Source organism: Antedon bifida, chromosome 1 (genome assembly GCF_963402885.1).
Source record: "Antedon bifida chromosome 1, ecAntBifi1.1, whole genome shotgun sequence".
Lineage (NCBI taxonomy): Eukaryota > Metazoa > Echinodermata > Crinoidea > Comatulida > Antedonidae > Antedon > Antedon bifida.
Genome location: NC_136226.1, coordinates 18,987,248 through 19,005,992, shown reverse-complemented (window position 1 = coordinate 19,005,992; position 18,745 = coordinate 18,987,248). Strand labels below are relative to the sequence as shown.

Genomic DNA, 18,745 nt, shown 5'->3' with positions numbered 1-18,745 from the left:
ATTAGTATTTTAGGGATGGAGTGTCAGCTTAGGTAATTAGTAGTGTAAGGATGGAGTGTCAGCTCAGGTAATTGGTTATCCGCACTTGGCGGATAACCCCTTGTTATTGTCAGGATCTTTTTTTTTTTTTTTTTTTTTCTCTTTTTTAGTTATCCGCATTCAGCGGATAACTCCTTGTAACTGTCCTGTTTCATCATCTTTTTTTTTTGGTTACGCGCGCACGCACATTTAAAATTTTAAAATGCGCAAAATTAATTTCTAATCAACTTTTTACGCCATTCATGACATTTTGCGCATGTCAAAATTTCCCGCGCGCGAACAATTTTACGCATGCAGTGCGCACGCAGCATGAAAATCATGTTTTTTCTATTAAATTGTGATTTTCCAGCCTTTCCTAGTCATTTTTAAAAAGATTGACATCATTTCAAATTAAAATGACGTCATACGTACATGTTGATTTAGACCATTTGCATGCGTTTTAGTTGCAAAAGTTACAAAATATTGTCAAAATTATGCCTATTTTGAATCTATTATAGCTCCTCAGGATCAACCGTTACCCCCGAGTTTTTTAACTTAATATGTAAGCAGATATGTTGTAGATATGAATTCATGCAGAATTTTTTCCTTACGGATGTTGTGACGTCATCGTATGGCCACACAAATGTAAAAAATAGGATTTTTGTCTCTTTCGTTATTGCTCATCACATTCAATGGAGCGCATCACGCTTATCCGTCTTCCATTTTCTCCGAGATTTTAATATTATCTAGGTCAATCAACTATCTTTCGCATGAGTTAAAAATATTTTAATTTTTATAACGTCATCATGCCTAAAAATTTAAATTACGTGGGTCATTAATTTTATCTTTACAGTAAATTTTAATCTGTTATAGCTCGTAAGAATAAAATGTGATAATCACGATTAAAACGTTTTCTGGAAGCTATTGGATTGTAGATACGAATTCATGTGAACATTTTGCCAATCAGATGTAGTGACGTCATCATATGGCCAGTTGAATAAAAAAAGTTGTATTTTCATATTTTGCATCATAGTTCATCACATTTAAAAAAGCGCGCATCTATATTTTACGTATCCAAATTTCTTCTACACGCTAATATGTTGTTGCTGAGATAATATCCTTCCGAAATTGTTATTTTAGTGTTTCATTTTGATACCGTCGCCATGTTAAAAAATGGAATAAATGGCGGGTCCCGTAATTTCACCTATTCTACACTGTATGTAATATGTATACAGATTATACTGTTTATACTGTATATACTATATGACACAAAATTGACAGAATTCAGCACTAACAACATATCATATTCTTCAGATCAGGTCATAATGCCATAATCTTTTTCTGTGCAAAATTCTAACGTATGACATGCGCGTGGCGTTTGTCGTGCGGATAACTAACTCGTCAAAGTGACGAGTTTCATGTCTAGTCTGTATTCTTCTTTCTGTCATTTTTGTCTCACGTAACTCAAAAACGTGTAAACATAACATTTCATAGCTTTGTCAACATGTGGGCATTTACGTGAAATTGTGCACCTCCTATTTTGAATGACGTCAGAGTTGCGCAACATGACTTACGCGCGTTTTTACGAATTTCGCGTATTTAACATAGATCGAAAACCATATAACAATTTAATATGAAACTTGACAAAAGTTTAAGTTATATCTTGCGCTAACTGACTAAGGGGAAAAAATGGCATGTTTCACACGAAGTTACGCGCGCACGCGCGTTTAAAATTTCAAAATAGGAAAAATCAATTTCTAATCAACTTTCTACGCGTTTCATGTAATTTTAAGCATGTAAAAAATTCCCACGCGCGCGCATTTTTTTACGCGCATGGTGCGAACGTAGCGTTGAAAACAATTTTTTTTGCGTGATTTATGTTTTTTCAGCCTTTTCTAGTAATTTTACCAACTTTTAAACAATTTCGACTTAAAATTACGTCATACGGGCACGTTAAATTGGATAATTTACGTGCGTTTTTGATGAAAAAGTTAAAAAATTTGTCAAAATTCGGCAAAATCATGCCTTTTTTTAAACAGTCATAGATTCTAAACAACGAGGTGAACTTTTTTTTAATTACATATTCTGGAAGTTGATGAGTTGTAGATATCGGATCATGAATCAATATGGCTAACCGGACATTGTGACGTCATCGTATGGCCACACGAATGAAAAATATAGGATTTTTGTCTCTTTCGTTATTGCTCATCATATTCAATGGAGCGCATCACGCCTATCTGTATTCCTTTTTCTCCGAGATTTTAATATTGTCTAGGTCAATCAACTATCTTACGCATGAGTTAAAAATATTTTAATTTTTATGACGTCATCATGCCTAAAAATTATAATTAACAGGGTTATTAATTTCATCTTTACAGTAAATTTTAATCTGTTATAGCTCGTAAGAATAAAAAGTGATAATTATGATTAAAACGTTTTCTGGAAGCTATTGGACTGTAGATACAAATTAATGTGAACATTTTGCCAATCGGATGTTGTGAAGTCATCATATGGCCAGTTGAATAAAAAAAGTCGTATTTTCATATTTTGCGTCATAGTTCATCACATTTAAACGAGCACACATCCATATTCTACGTATTCAAATTTCTTGTACACGTTAATATGTTGTTGGTGAGATAATGTCCTTCCGAAATTGCTATCTTAGTGTTTAATTTTAATACCGTCGCCATGTTAAAAATTGGAATAAACGGTGGGTCCCGTAATTTCACCTATTCTACACTGTATGTAATATGTATACAGATTATACTGTATATACTATATGACACAAAATAGACAGAATTCAGCACTAACAAGATATGATATTCTTCAGTTCAGGTCTTAATGCCATAATCTTTTTCTGTGTGCAATATTCCAACGTATGACGTGCATGTGGTGTTTGTCGTGCGGATAACTAACTCGTCAAAGTGACGAGTTTCATGTCTAGTTAGTGTGTAAACAGAACATATCGTAACTTTTTAGTTATCCGCTTAGTAGCGGATAACTCCTTGTAATCGTCCTGTTTCATCATATTTTTTTTTGGTTATCCGCAACTTAGTTGCAGGATAACCCATGTGATTGTAAATATCTTTTTTTTTCATTGGTTATCCGCAACTTAGTTGCGGATAACCCATGTGATTGTAAATATCTTTTTTTTCATCTTCATTGGTTATCAACTTATCCGCAACTTAGAAGTTGCGGATAACCCTTGTGATTGTAAATATCTTCTTTTTTTTTTCATCTTCTTTGTTCTTCTTTCTTTCCCGGAATTTTGTTGCATGCATATCTCTCATCCTTGTCAACATAACATTGTATAACTTTGTCAAAAGATTGACCTGTAGCTGTAGATGTGCAAGAAACTTCGTTATATGACGTTAGAGTCGCGCAGCGTAAGTTACGCGCAATTTTATGAATTTCAATGATTGATCATAGATTATAAACCAAAAGTCATTTTGTATTGACACTTGAAAATTTAAGTCATATCGTGGGAAAACTTTCTATGGATTAAAAATAGCATGTTTCACAAGAAGTTACGCGCGCACGCGCATTTAAAATTTCAAAATGCGCAAAATTAATTTCTAATCAACTTTCTACGCTGATCATGACATTTTGAACATGTCAAAAATTCCCACGCGCGCGAAAAAAATTACGCGTAAGGTGCGCACGGAGCATGAAAATCATGTGTTTTTTTCTTGAATTATGATTTTACAGCCTTTCTTAGTCATTTTAAAAAAGATTTACATCATTTCAAATTAAAATGACGTCATACGAACACGTTGATTTAGACCATTTGCACGCGTTTTAGTTGCAAAAGTGACAACATATTGTCAAAATTAAGCCTATTTTTAATCTATTATAGCTCCTCAGGATCATCCACGACCCCCAATTTTTTAAATTTAATATGAAAGCAGATATGTTGTAGATATGAATTCATGCAGAACCTTTACCACTCGGATGTTATGACGTCATCGTATGGCCACACGAATGTAAAATATAGGATTTTTTACTCTTTCGTTATTCCTCATCAAATTCAACAAAGCGCTTCTCGGTTATAGGTATTCCATTTCCCCCGAAATTTTAATATTGTCTACGTTAATCAACTATCTTTCGCATGAATTAAAAATATTTTAATTTTTATGACGTCATCATGTCTAAAAACGTAAATAACGTGGGTCACTTATTTTCATCTTTACAGTAAATTTCAATCTGTTATAGCTCGTCAGAATAAAAAGTGATAATCATGATTAAAACGTTTTCTGGAAGCTATTGGATTGTAGATACGAATTGATGTGAATATTTTGCCAATCAGATGTTGTGACGTCATCATATGGCCAGTTGAATTCAAAAAGTCATATTTTCATCTCCTGCGTAAAAGTTCATTGCGTTTAAACGAGAGCGCATCTCACTTTTACGTGCCCAAAATTCTTCAAATTTGTTTTAATGTAAATTTTTAGATAATTATCTTCTAAAATTGTTATCTTTATATGTCAATTTGATGACGTCATCGTGTTAAAAATTGGATTTAAAAGATGGGTCTCGTAATTTTGTCTATGCTACACTGTATATAACATATACAGTTTATTCTGTAAAATACTGTAATATGGTGTATGCTACATAATAGGTACAATTCAGCACTGTAAACATATTTATTTCATGTCATAGGATGGCATAATAATTGTCGAGGTTCATAGTTTAAAGTATGTGCATGTTGCGTTTGCGTGGATAACCCGAACTCGTCAAAGTGACCAGTTCAAATCTAGTTTCCTTCTGTCATTTTTGTACGTCGCGTTTCTCTAAAACGTGCAAACACAACATATCGTAACTTTGTCAACATATCGACATTTACGTGAACTTGTGCACCTCCTATTTTTGAATGACGTCAGAGTTGTGCAACGTGACTTACGCGCGATTTTATGAATTTCAATGATTGATCATAGACTAAAAAACAAACATAATTTTGTTTTGACACTTTGTGAAAATCTAAGTCATATCAAGTGCAAACTTTCTATGGATTAAAAATAGCATGTTTTACAAAAAGTTACGCGCGCACGCGGGTTTAAAATTTTACAATGCGAAGAATCAACTTCTAATCAACTTTCTATGCGTTTCATGTCATTTTGAGCATGTCAAAAATTCCCACGCGCGCGAAAATTTTTACGCACGCGGTGCACACGTAGCGTTAAAAACATATTTTTTTCGTGTGATTTATGTTTTTTCAGCCTTTTCTAGTAATGTTACCAACTTTTAAACAATTTCAACTTAAAATTACGTCATACGAGCACGTCAAATTAGATAATTTGCGCGCGTTTTTGGTGACAAAGTTCAAAAATTCGTCAAAATTATGCCTATTTTTAAACAGTCATAGATTCTAAACTACGTGGAGAACTCTTTTTTAATTACATATTCTGGAAGTTGATGAGTTGTAGATATCGGATCATGCATTAATATGGCTAACCGGACATTGTGACATCATCGTATGGCCACGCGAATATAAAATATAGGATTTTTGTCTCTTTCGTCATAGCTCATCGCATTTAATAGAGCGCATCTCCACTTATTCGTTGTCCATTTTCACCCCGATTTTAATATATTCTAGGTCAATCAACTATCTTTTGCATGAATTAAAATTTTTTAAATTTTGTTAACGTCATCATGCCTAAAAATTTAAATTACGTTGGTCATTAATTTCATCTTTACAGTAAATTTTAATCTGTTATAGCTCGTAAGAATAAAATGTGATAATCACGATTAAAACGTTTTCAGGAAGCTATTGTATTGTAGATACAAAATCATGTGAAAATTGTGCCAATCGAATGTTGTGACGTCATCATATGGCCAGTTAAATAAAAAAAGTCGTATTTTCATCTTTTGCATTATATTTCATTACATTTAAAAGAGCGCGCACCAATATTTCACGTATTAAAATTTCTTCTACACGTTAATATGTTGTTGCTGAGATAATTTCATTCTGAAATTTCTACTTTTGCATTTCATTTTGAAACCGTCAAGATGTTAAAAATTACAATAAAATACGGGTCCCGTAATTTCACCTATTTTAGGGATGGAGTGTCAGCTCAGGTAATTAGTATTGTAGGGATGGAGTGTCAGCTCAGGTAATTAGTATTGTTGGGATGGAGTGTCAGCTCAGGTAATTAGTATTGTAGGGATGGAGTGTCAGCTCAGGTAATTAGTATTGTTGGGATGGAGTGTCAGCTCAGGTAATTAGTATTGTAGGGATGGAGTGTCAGCTCAGGTAATTAGTATTGTAGGGATGGAGTGTCAGCTCAGGTAATTAGTATTGTAGGGATGGAGTGTCAGCTCAGGTAATTAGTAGTGTAAGGATGGAGTGTCAGCTCAGGTAATTAGTATTGTAGGGATGGAGTGTCAGCTCAGGTAATTAGTAGTGTAAGGATGGAGTGTCAGCTCAGGTAATTAGTATTGTAGGGATGGAGTGTCAGCTCAGGTAATTAGTAGTGTAGGGATGGAGTGTCAGGTCAGTCAATTAGTATTGTAGGGATGGAGTGTCAGCTCAGGTAATTAGTATTGTAGGGATGGAGTGTCAGCTCAGGTAATTAGTATTGTAGGGATGGATTGTCAGCTCAGGTAATTAGTATCGTAGGATGGAGTGTCAGCTCAGGTAATTAGTATTGTAGGGATGGAGTGTCAGCTCAGGTAATTAGTATTGTAGGGATGGAGTGTCAGCTCAGGTAATTAGTATTGTAGGGATGGAGTGTCAGCTCAGGTAATTAGTATTGTAGGGATGGAGTGTCAGCTCAGGTAATTAGTATTGTAGGGATGCAGTGTCAGCTCAGGTAATTAGTATTGTAGGGTAATAAAAGAATTGTACATTGTGTGTAAACCTATCCACAAAAATTCACTCTCTATGTAATCACCTATATGGTCTTTTTTTCTCAAAACAAATATCAAATAGAAATTAGTTTCACACAATTTGAGAGCAATTGTTTATCATTAAGATCTACAGTGTACTAGATATAACAATGAGGTAAGGTGTAAATTACAGGATAAAAATCTATAAATAGACAATATATTATAATGCAAAGAAATAAAATTCAAGATTAAATGCATCAAATTAGTTTGTAGCAAAAACATTAAAATAGAAAAATATATATATTTCATTTCCATTTATTATTATGATTTGCGTATTTAAATATAAATAGACAATTTTGATGTTCTCAGACAGTATACAACATAATACATTCAGTGCTCTAAGCAGCTGGATAATCAAGGAACCTATTTTGCAAGATGTGAAATCCACACGGAAATTCACATTTTTTAAATTCAGAAAGTTTCTGTACATTCCATATGAAGATAAAAAATCATTGCCATTATTGTATATTACAGTATAAGGTTAACAATTTATCAAAAACATAGTTTAACACATTTAAAGAGAAAAACCATGTCCAATATCCTTCTCCTACAACAAAGTGAAGGAATAGGTTTTTTGTTTAATTAATGTCTTAAGAATAATGAGGTAAAGAAATGTTTACTGAAACTCTCTTATTCTATGTTATTACTATTATTATGTTATTTTAGGCTTAGTGGGCATTTTGCTTTAATTAATCTGATCCTCATACTTCAAAGAGTTTTCCATATTTGGTTTTGGTATTTAAATAATACTAATAATAGATGTATTTATGTAGCGCAAATAAACGATATCTCTATGCGCTTGACAATAAAGTGAAAGAGTGGAAAACAAAAGGAAGAGAACAAAAAGACCAAAACACCAAACTAGCACCCAAACTGGAGTATGGGGATACACCATCACCACTAACTGGGGATCAGTGTGTAAGTACCCCAGTTAGCATCGGTTAAGTCTTGATCTTTTCAGGGATCCGGTGCCTCCTAGCCTTGTCCGAAAACAACAACAGGCAAGAATGTTCAGACAATAAACTAAAGTCTATTAGTGAACTTTACCTGAATGGTCCACCTAAATTTAAATGCATACACCACTACAATATTTGTTTCCATTCCAGAGTCTAGTACTTCTCCAAAAAAGCGACTGTCCCCGTCAGTATCTCAAGAAGCCTCTCCAATACGGGGACGATCTCAAGCAAGTAGTCGAACATCTTCTAGAAATGCGTCACCATCACCAGATATCAGAGAACAGGTGTCGAGAAGCACAACTGATTCAGATCCATCCCAAGTATCAAATCCACCTCCTCTTACTGAAGTAGAAGATGATGATGATGATGATGAGATTTGGACAAAAGTTGGCAAACAAGAAAGCTGGAAGGATATGCCAACTAGAAGTCTGAACAGTATTGTGAATCATCTAAGTAAAATAATTGAAAGGCGTGGCCAGGTAAAACTTTCTTCCTTCAGTTACCTTTAACAGTATTCTTGTTTCTTAAAAAACTGAATATTCCTGAAGAGTATATACCGTAATATAAGATGTGAGTACAAGGTACATATGAATGATTGCTCCATACTACACTAATACATTAGACCTTACCGACCTTACAGTTACGGTATTGTCCATGATTGACAGTTTATTAATCTGATATTTATTTGATAATATTCACTCATTCATTTATCTTTTCATTTCACATAATATATCCATAGCAGAAAAAATAAGCTTAATCTTAGAAATCCTTGTACAGATAAAAAAAAATTGAGATTGGCTTGTACTGTATAACAAAACAATATATATATATATAGTCAATGCAAGAAGGCATTCTACTGTATATGTTGATCTAGATGTGCCATTTAATAGCCATGATCAGAGAATTAACACTTTTTTTTTAACTAAATGAACTTGGAACATCATTTAAAGCAAACAACATGCTAGCACTACAATTTCTATGCTTCTTCAGTAGCAAATGCGAGGCATTGTTATAGCAATATATAATAGATACAGATTCATAAAAGGGCATTGACTTTCTCTCGTCATGTAGACACCCCAAGCATACAGAGATAGTGACTTCAAACAGTACTGGATGCCAGACAGTCAATGCAAGGAATGCTATGAATGTGGTGACAAGTTCACTACATTTAGAAGACGTCATCACTGCCGTGTGTGCGGGCAGATCTTCTGTAGTCGCTGCTGTAACCAGGAAGTTCCCGGAAGTGTTATGGGTTATACTGGTAAGAACGTACATTGATATCATTTAAGATGAGCCCCTTAAATTTCAAAAGGCATTGTGGATAGAATAGAGTCAATTGGCAGGACCATTTTGAGCCAATGGAGTAGCTACCTCATTATGTTAGAAAAGTGATGCCTTTCATTTAAGAATTGTTTAAATAAAATTTACTAAAAATCCCCCCCCCCCCCCCAATTTTTCCCATGATAAAACATATATTATAAATGTAGTGTAGCTGTAGCTTGGTGGTTAACATTCTTGCCTTCCAATCCTGAAGTCCATGGTTCAATTCTGACCTGTGTCAGGGTTGTAACTCTCAACTCCCTCTAATAAGCTTCCAAGAATTAGTTTATGAGCACAATAATTTAGAATAATATCCATCCTGAATTGGCGAGTAGCTCGCTGTTGGGTGCATATGATTGTTAACAAGACAGATATTGTCTCAGTTAAAGTTATTGTTTCTAGTATCAATTTGATTATAGAATTGATTCTTGTTTTAGTATACTCAGGAAATGTAAAAACAAATTTGATTGCCTTATCTATGAAATGTTGTATATCAGACAATTAAAACCATGTCTGAATATACTATCTGACTCTGTAAAAGCTAAGCTCTCAGTTTAGCATTGTTGTCATTTTTAATTTTGACCTTTAATTTGTGTTACATTATCTAATTGAATTGCTTGAATCTTCAATTGAACTTGAGAATGACTCTATGATGGAGTTGAGGAAATTCGAAAACTTGAGAATGACTCTATGATGGAGTTGAGGAAATTCAAAGTCGAAACGTTGTTCCTCCCTTTTTAGCATTATTTTTCTTTTATTTATAATAAAATGTACTTTGATTTGTAATTTGATGATATCCATTGAACAGGTTCTCTTCGTGTTTGTACATCTTGTTGTAATGTGGTGCTAAGTTATGCCCAGTCAAGTGAACAGAATGATTTAAAAGCCTGGCAAGATGACTTGAAGAGTGTCACAGAATCGGCCCTGTCAGCGGTAGCTACGCTTACTCTAGATACAGTCTCACCAAAATTAAAAGAAGATCTTAAATACAGACGCAAGTATGAACTTTATATGAGTTTCTAATATCCCTTTTTTGAATTTTGAATTGTGTAGTTGTAATACCTGGGACACCGTACTGAAATGTGGAATTGTAGACTATTGTAATTTACCCAGGTCACTGAGTCATGTGGGTATGAAGTTTATATTCCCTGCCAACTTTTTCATTGGCCAATGATTGATACAAAATAAATTTGTATATAAAGTGCACCACTGTATATACAAATTTATTTGAATAACTCAAAGTGCACTCTATATTTAAACATTTCAAAATATGTTTAATTTTTGACTTAATAGATATAAACATAGACCTAGGCAAACTTAATTCATAATTTCATAATTTAATTCAAAACAATTGTTTTTATCGATGCATGAGATATAGCTAAGCATGTGTGAGACCTAAAAAAATGCCAAAATAGCATGTATATAAGTGAAGCATACTGCGTTCTGCATCAAGTCCAACCTGGGATGAACATTTTTCCAGATAATTTCTATCTGATCACTATAGTATTAAATTTACATATAGTAAGATAAAATATAAATTTTTGCTTTTTTCACTTATATAAATGTTTTCGATTGATTTGATTATATTTAGACGAACCTACAGTGCAAGCAGTGTTGAGTCGTCAATTGTAGGAGCAAGGAATCCATTTGAAGTTGGTAACCTAACATCATCGTCAACTGAATCAGCAAACACACGCAATGTAGTACAACATGAACGAGAATTACTCCTTAAGGTGTTGCTTCAGTCATTGTTATTAATAGGCATAGTTAACTGATCTACTTGTTCTGCTTATACACAATTTGAATGTGTATTGCAATTTCAACATTCGTTCGCACACATTTCAATCCAAAATCGATATCACAATTGTTACCTATTGTGGTTTGGTATTAGAATCTTTAATACTTTTGATTACAATGGATTTGGATCGTAACAAGCCACAGGGGAGAGTTTTTGTATGAACCAATCACCAAATTTAATCAACAGGTTTAGTTCTTCTGTGCTTCTTCTGTGTCATTTATTGATAGCACGAAAATTGTAAACAGCTTCTTAAGTTTGTATATTACAAACAAGATGAAACAACTATGTATGTATGTAAAACGATATGAAATGATTTTCAAAAATTTGTTCTAGTTGAAATTGGTATGGTGGCCTAGGATCTAGGCCTACAGTTTCTATCTATTATCAAGAGAAAAAACTATAATCTAGATCTATAGTAATTAGTTAGGCCCTGGCCTACTACATAATTATCATAATCAATTGTTTATCATATAGGACTCGATACAACTGAGAGATCTTTGGATACTGATGCTCAAGTCGGGCAATGGTATTGAGTTTCAAAGTCATCGGTATCGACTTCGTACTTATCCTGATTGTATAGTAGGATCACAGGTTGTTGATTGGTTACTGGATAAAGATAAAGCAACAGACAGGTTAGTAGTTTTGTAATATAATTATTATAAATATTATTTATATTATTATATATTAATGATGAATACAAATTTACAGGCATAAGGAAACTCTGTCTGTTAGAATGAGAAAAAGTCACCCCAACCAAAATTGAACCAAGAATCTTCTTCTTGATATGCATCCAACCATTTACGGCACTGGAGCTTTCATGGTATCTTATGTTTAACAGCATTGATGTGTGGTATGGCGGAAACACTCTATTTCTCAATTGCAGTATTGATAGATATTACATATGGCGCCATATATTTATTAGATTCAGAAATAATATTATGGAAAAACACAAATTTACCAACCAACAATATATAATAGTAACTACATAACAACATTTAAATCTTTTATTTTAAAATTATAATTTTCAAAAATACACAGGTTTCTGTAATATTGAACCATGCCAAATAAAATAAAATAAAATAAATTTAAATCTATATTATTTTATATGCCTGTTTAATATCTTGCTAATAATATAATAGCTTAGAGATAAATCTTTTTGAAATATCATATTACTGATGTGCCAATGTCATTGTTTCAGTGATTTCAGACCAGTTTCTTTAAAGCTGTAATTGTCTTTCCAAGTCTCCGAGTATATTTGTTTTTGCAGGGTTCAAGCTGTAGCAATTGGACAGGCTCTTCTAGATGCTAAATGGATTGAATGTGTGACAAGAAGTGAGCAGCTTTTCCAAGATGAATATGCTCTCTATTGTCAGGGTGAGGTAAGAACTCAAAATAAACATGCTAACATTATTATTAATGAGCACTTGCATTGATAAGTGCCTAAGCATGGGATCACCATGTGTACACCATAGTGTACAAAATGTATGTTTAAGCTTCATTTTATACAGTTTTTAGAAAGAGTGAGTTACACTGTCCCGATTGTAAACTTGGTTCAGATGTGTTTGTGTTGGATTGTTTTTTAATATAATTATATTTATTATTATAATTTTATTATATTTATTTAACCATTTAAACTGTCTTAATACAATTTTTTTTTAAATCCATCACGATATTATTGCTCAACCAATCATGGCGTCATTTGATTTAACATGTGAAAATATTATATTGTTTTAGATTCCTTTATGTAGGAAAAATGCATATTTATCATTGATCGTTATCATTCTAGTGTAAATGGGCCTCTATATCTTTTTGATATATAAATTTGTGAAATTTTGTTCCACAGGCAGCAAGACATGGTAATTTTCCAAAAGAAGCGTTTGCAAGTGACAAAGTGTCTCTTCCTAATGAGGATCTCATGGAACCTATCTGGTTTAGAGAGATCAGCGATGAAGGAGGCAATGCTTTAGGTAAGCGATTTATATTTTTGGTAATTTCAATTGTATATGATTCTGTAACATTTTTAAAAATAAGAATTCCTTTCTCGTGTATCAATAAGTTTCAAAATCTGTCACCTGAAACAAAGAAATTCTTTAATAAAAAAAAAGGACTACATACTAAAATGTTATATTTCCCAGGCACTTTCATGAGCTCACTCAAGCCGAGAGGGGCCTGTTTACTTCTCATTAGGCATGTTCATATAGAATATTGTGCCGTAATTATCATGATTTATTATCATGATAAGGTTTAGCACAATAAATAGAAACAGCTCACTAGAAATCATATCATGACTTATATATGCTTAGGTGTTACATAAAAGCTGAAATCAAATGCTGTTAATCAAAAGTTAATCATATTGTTTGAAGGTTTGTTTGCATGGCAAAATCAAATGTTCATATAAGTTTGCGGTACACCACGTATGTTACTTCTGAAAAGAACTGTTGAGTTTCTCTGTTTCTCAACAGTTCTTTTCAGAACTAACATACGTGGTGTACCGCAAACTTATATCAACATAAGTTAATCATGTTTCTCTTGTGCGCTCCACTAGATCAAACTGATCGCATTATTTGATAATCTTAGTTTCACATAAAATGACTCGCTTTATAATGTTCAGTGGAAGCATGATCAACGTTGAATGTGAATCTACCTATTCTCTTCTAATAATTGAAGATTTAAATCACCTCAATTCCAATGACTTTTTAGTTGATTTTTGATTGTTTTAGTCATAGTTAAATATTCCTACTTATCTCTTGCACTGAGAAAGGGTTTATAGTGTTACCCAAAAGCTGTGCTATTTATTTTCGACTGTTTTACTTTATTGATTTGATTTGGCTTTTTGCTTTATTTGTAATTCCATTCAGATTCAGCCACTGTTACACACAACATTTCCATTTTTGTCAGTAATTTTATTTGTGATTCATAATTAAATATGTGTTGTATTTGAATTGAATATAATTGCAAAACAATCTTTTAAACTCAGGCAGCATTTCACAAGCTGTCTAATGTGTAAATTGAAATGTTACTAGTATTTTTTATTTTATTGATTAAAACGATCTGTCATCTTTATCGTTTAGGCAAATCAGAATCTGTGAGTGATATAGAGAAATCCACAACGTTAAGTGGTTCTTTTGATAAAGTCTCTATGTTGTCAGACAACCATCTGTCTTCAAGGATGCAGTTTAGGAGGTCTTTAGGATCCAACAGCTCAGAGAGAAGTAAGTTATATGAAAAGAACTTTGAGTGCCTTTACAATCATCAGTTCCTTCACTGGGACTGGAAAGGCCACCCTCTTGTTTGTTTTTATTTTGAATCCATACATCATACATATTTTATAAAAGAGGTCGATACATAAATAACAGTCAAATGATAAAACATCATGAAAAAAACAAAGAAAAAAAAAGACGATGAATAGATTCAGGAAAACCCAATTTAAAAGGTAAAGGTATTCATATTTGTCCTCAAGCTTAACTGGAAACTGAGGAAATTCGGATTAGGCCCTCCACGGACCCACGGCAGCCAGCAGTGCAGCGCCTACCAGATCAGCACACCGGGAGACGATCCCCTACTCTTTTCGAATAGTGTACCAAGTTCTTTAACGTACACTGTTAAGTACACGGGACCAACGGCTTTACATCCCATCCGAAGGACGAGGCAATGAGAGTAAAGCATCTTGCCTAAGGATGCAATTAGTATGGTACAGATATCCTCGAACCCATGCCTATCACATGCTAGTCCGATATTATCATTACACCATCACTCTCTGGAATATACAGCACCCGCCGCGATTTCTAGAAAAAAAGAAAAAAAATAAAAATAAAAAGAAGATTTAGTTTCCATGTGCTCTGTATAAAATAATTAAAAGTACAAAACTAAGATAGAAAATGAAGAAGTAGGAAATAGAAATAAACAAACTAATATTAATAATAAAACAAATCTAACCATCATTTTATGGTTTTATAAATAAATAAAGAATAAATCTTCATGTGTCCATGTCTTCAATGTGAGGAAATTGATTGATTAATTCCTATGGCCCCCACAGCAGCCACTTTGTACAGTACCTACCATAAACAACAGGTGTTGAAATGGATCAGTACACCATGTGCAGAATCAAATTATATCATTTGTACATATAGCCATTAAAGGCCAATTTACACAGACCAGCAGTTTCAGTAGTATCATGCCATTTGTAAACATAGCCACATATTTTTAAACCCATATTCTCCACATTCTTATGATTTATTTTCAAACCATGACGTATATCAATTGTAGGTGTCCCTATAGGTGATAATGGAACGGTCCATGTGAGGATGAATATCATGTTGTTTGTACACATAGCCACATATTATTAAAGCCAGATTCATTTTCAAAAAGACTAAGGTTGTCAGAATTCCAAATATACTTTCACACATTGACATCTCTTGTAGGTGTCACTACAGGTGATAATGGAACTGGTCCATGGGAATTGATGTTTCATCAGCATTCTGTTCCGAATGATCCAGATGAACACCAATTGAGAGGTGAGTTTGCATAGTTAGATTAAAACATTCAACATTTAGATTTAATTAGATTGGTGGCTGTGAAGCATTAAATCTTTTCTTCTCTCCGGTTTTGTTCTCGGACAAAGAAGGTATCAAAGATTTCATAAATTTCAAGAACAAATTTAATTTATATAAAAAATGATTTTAACTCATGATTATATAGATGTCTGAAAAAAAAACACCTTTAAAAATTATTAAATTGATTAGATTGAAATATGTAATGTTTAGTTAAAAGTCAATCGTTATTACTGTGCTATTCTTCTGTGGCCATATTCACCATTCACACTTAGGCTAGGGTAAGCACTTACCCTTAAAATTCTCCTATCTAAGTGAATACAATTTAAGGGAATTACTTTAATATTTATTGAGTTAAGTGAAATTGATAAAATAAAGAGATATGCTATTTTTGTTTCTATGCTAAACAAAATAATAGTTTCTACTACCCCCAAACACTTGAGGGTGCTATTATGTTTATAGTATTTCCTACTGCAGAGTGCCCATTGTGCATAGTATTCTTGTGGCATAGAGAGAGAGATATGGTAGCATGTGAAATAATCTGATCAAAACACTCTATTGTACTCGTCCCCTAAACATTCAAAGTGTTTCTAAGGCATTTTGTATAATTTTGTAAATTTTTAGATGATGTATTAGTTGGTGTTCAGCATTTAAGCCAAGCCACAACTAATGAATCACATGGCTGGCTTGATGCTGAGGATCTAAATGAGGAAAACGGTGAAAAGATGGCCATGGAGCGACTAAGCAGTGCAAATTACAAACACCTGGTGGCACTTTTACATCAGCTTCTTGAAACTGAAAATCTTCCACATCATTGGACGCAGATCATTTTACCGATGGTAGAAAAAATTAGCAAAATGGTAATTTTTGTTGGTGTTTGATTTGTATTTTTGTATAATCATATCCTGCGGTTTTATTTTTAGATGATGCACACACAAATCCACAAACATGGTATTCAATTTTTAATTGTCTAAAAGAAACAATAAAATAAATAAAACAGTTTTGTCTTAAAAGCACCTTATCCATAATACCTTGAAGGTTGTAGCTGTTTTAGTCACTAGAGGAATTCCAAATCTCTACAAATGAACACACTCCATATGACGATGTTGAGGCCATACAGTATATGATGGTAATGTTAAAAATTGACACACCTAAGAAAAAGTCACTTAACATAACAAAATCCTTTACACACATCAAATGTGCTTAAAAAATGTTCAATTAAATGTGTTATTCTTAATGATGTAGGTGAAGCCAGATGTTCGTTATCAGAATGATGAGATGGACATTCGTTACTATGTTCATATCAAGAAAGTTGCTGGTGGTAGTCTTAGCGATTGTCGTATTGTAAACGGTGTCGTTTGTACAAAAAACGTAGCTCACCGAAGCGTAAGTAACATTTAGTATACAATATTGTATATAGTTAATTATCGCCTATAAAAAAAACAAACAAAATTTAATTCACAAAATTTATGTCAGTTTTTAGTCAATTAAGATTACAATAACCAAAAACACTTAAATATTATATGGCACAACAAAACCATGTGAATGGTTGAGTGAAGTATATTTCAACTTCATCTGTGTATAACTGCCGATTCATAAATATCGGCCTGTTGAGAGTGAATGTTATAGTCTAAGGTTAAAATACTGTTAAACATGCAGATTGAAAAATGTAATGTAGGCCAATGTAAAATTCTGTTAAAATTATTAAAATTGAATACAGTATAGAGTTATCGAATGTAATAATAATAATAATAATAATAATAATAATACCCATTTTACTATTAATAGATGAGAACTGTTATTAAAGAACCAAGAATACTGATACTGAAATCAGCAGTGGAACATCAAAGAGTTGAACACAAGTTTTCATCAATAGAACCAATTGTTCTTCAGGTACTATTGTGTTTACTTTTTTAATTGTCCAAATTAATCAATTAACAGAACATCAAGACAACAGGGTCTATAAGGTTATGAGAACATACATATTGCCATGGACAGCAGGGTTTGAACCCATACTTCACTCTACCAGCTTGAGAACTATTGTCTTCTTTTATTTAGTTGCCACCTTCAACAAGCTGAACATTTTGCAGCTATGCGGAAGTTACCACCAGCTTCAGTTGCCATTTCCTTTTTTTTTTTTTACTATATTATATTAAATGGACTCGAGAAGGGAGGATTGTCGGGTCACATGATCAGGTCACCAAGCCTCTGCCTATGCGTCATGTCTGCCAATGCATCATGTAGTTTAGGAGGACTTTTTGAAATTCAGCACTACAGTTTGAAATTCTTTCAGGGTTTTGCCATTGACCACATCAGCGGGCAGGTTATTCAAATCGTTTTTGTGCAAAATAAGGAATAGTCTAGTTACAACTATTTGTTGAAATTTTTTTTTCAGGAGCATGAGTACCTAAAAAATTATGTACACAAGATTTCAACTCTGAAGCCAACAGTTCTTGTAGTAGAAAAATCAGTTGCCAGGTTGGCACAGGATTTCTTACTCAATTGTGATATTACAGTAGTCCTAAGTGTGAAGCCAGTAAGTATAGTTTCTTTGGTTTGTTTTATTTTTATTCCACCAAATATTAAGTGTGGAAGCATGTGTGTAATATTATAAGGCATTTACTACAGCCCTAGTAATTAGTGCAAGCTCAGTGGTCTGTAGGTTATGGGTTCGAGTCCAACCTCTTTTTCACTAAACGAATTTGTTTGCGCCATTCAAAATCGTCAGCTTATATGCTGTGTATTCATGTTTCTATCTTCCAAATCCCTCTCTGCAACATTCTAGTTCTATCAGCGAAATTAGTAGTTGGAATTGTTTTAACTTTTTGTGAGGTGAAAACAATTGCAACAAATTACAGTTCTAGAAATGAGTTATGAATCGAAAAGCTCGCAGCAGACGCGTGATGAAAATGAAAATCCCAGCTATTTGCTCTTGTAGTGGAAAAGGTATCGTGATTTTTTGTCTGTCGGAAACGTTGGATAAGCGCGAACACGTTCAGCTAGTGGAAAATAGACTTTACTGTTTGCAAAATTCTCAATGTACTGAGTATAATACAACATTTTCATCAGAGTAAGTGCAATATATCTGACCAATTAATCATCATCAGGCCCAAATTAGGTCATGTAATGTTATTGTGTACATGCAGGGAAGTTTGGAAATTCTTCCTTAATACCCTATTTCTTTACTCAGTTTTGGTGGTTTCTTTGTCCAGACATTG

At 33.2% G+C, this 18,745-nt stretch overlaps 1 protein-coding gene across 3 annotated transcripts in view; it reads left to right on the top strand.

Moving 5' to 3' along the window:
- LOC144844366 (1-phosphatidylinositol 3-phosphate 5-kinase-like) overlaps nt 1-18,745 on the top strand; it is a 56,534-nt gene that overhangs the window by 641 nt on the left and 37,148 nt on the right. For all 3 annotated transcript variants that reach the window (XM_078701266.1, XM_078701257.1, XM_078701249.1), the window contains exons 2-14: nt 8,010-8,338; nt 8,931-9,120; nt 9,988-10,177; nt 10,771-10,912; nt 11,452-11,609; nt 12,245-12,356; nt 12,821-12,944; nt 14,049-14,189; nt 15,399-15,491; nt 16,152-16,387; nt 16,773-16,913; nt 17,316-17,420; nt 17,923-18,063. In XM_078701266.1, the coding sequence (XP_078557392.1) occupies nt 8,010-8,338; nt 8,931-9,120; nt 9,988-10,177; nt 10,771-10,912; nt 11,452-11,609; nt 12,245-12,356; nt 12,821-12,944; nt 14,049-14,189; nt 15,399-15,491; nt 16,152-16,387; nt 16,773-16,913; nt 17,316-17,420; nt 17,923-18,063 (2,102 nt within the window). The remainder of the gene's footprint in view (nt 1-8,009; nt 8,339-8,930; nt 9,121-9,987; nt 10,178-10,770; nt 10,913-11,451; nt 11,610-12,244; nt 12,357-12,820; nt 12,945-14,048; nt 14,190-15,398; nt 15,492-16,151; nt 16,388-16,772; nt 16,914-17,315; nt 17,421-17,922; nt 18,064-18,745) is intronic.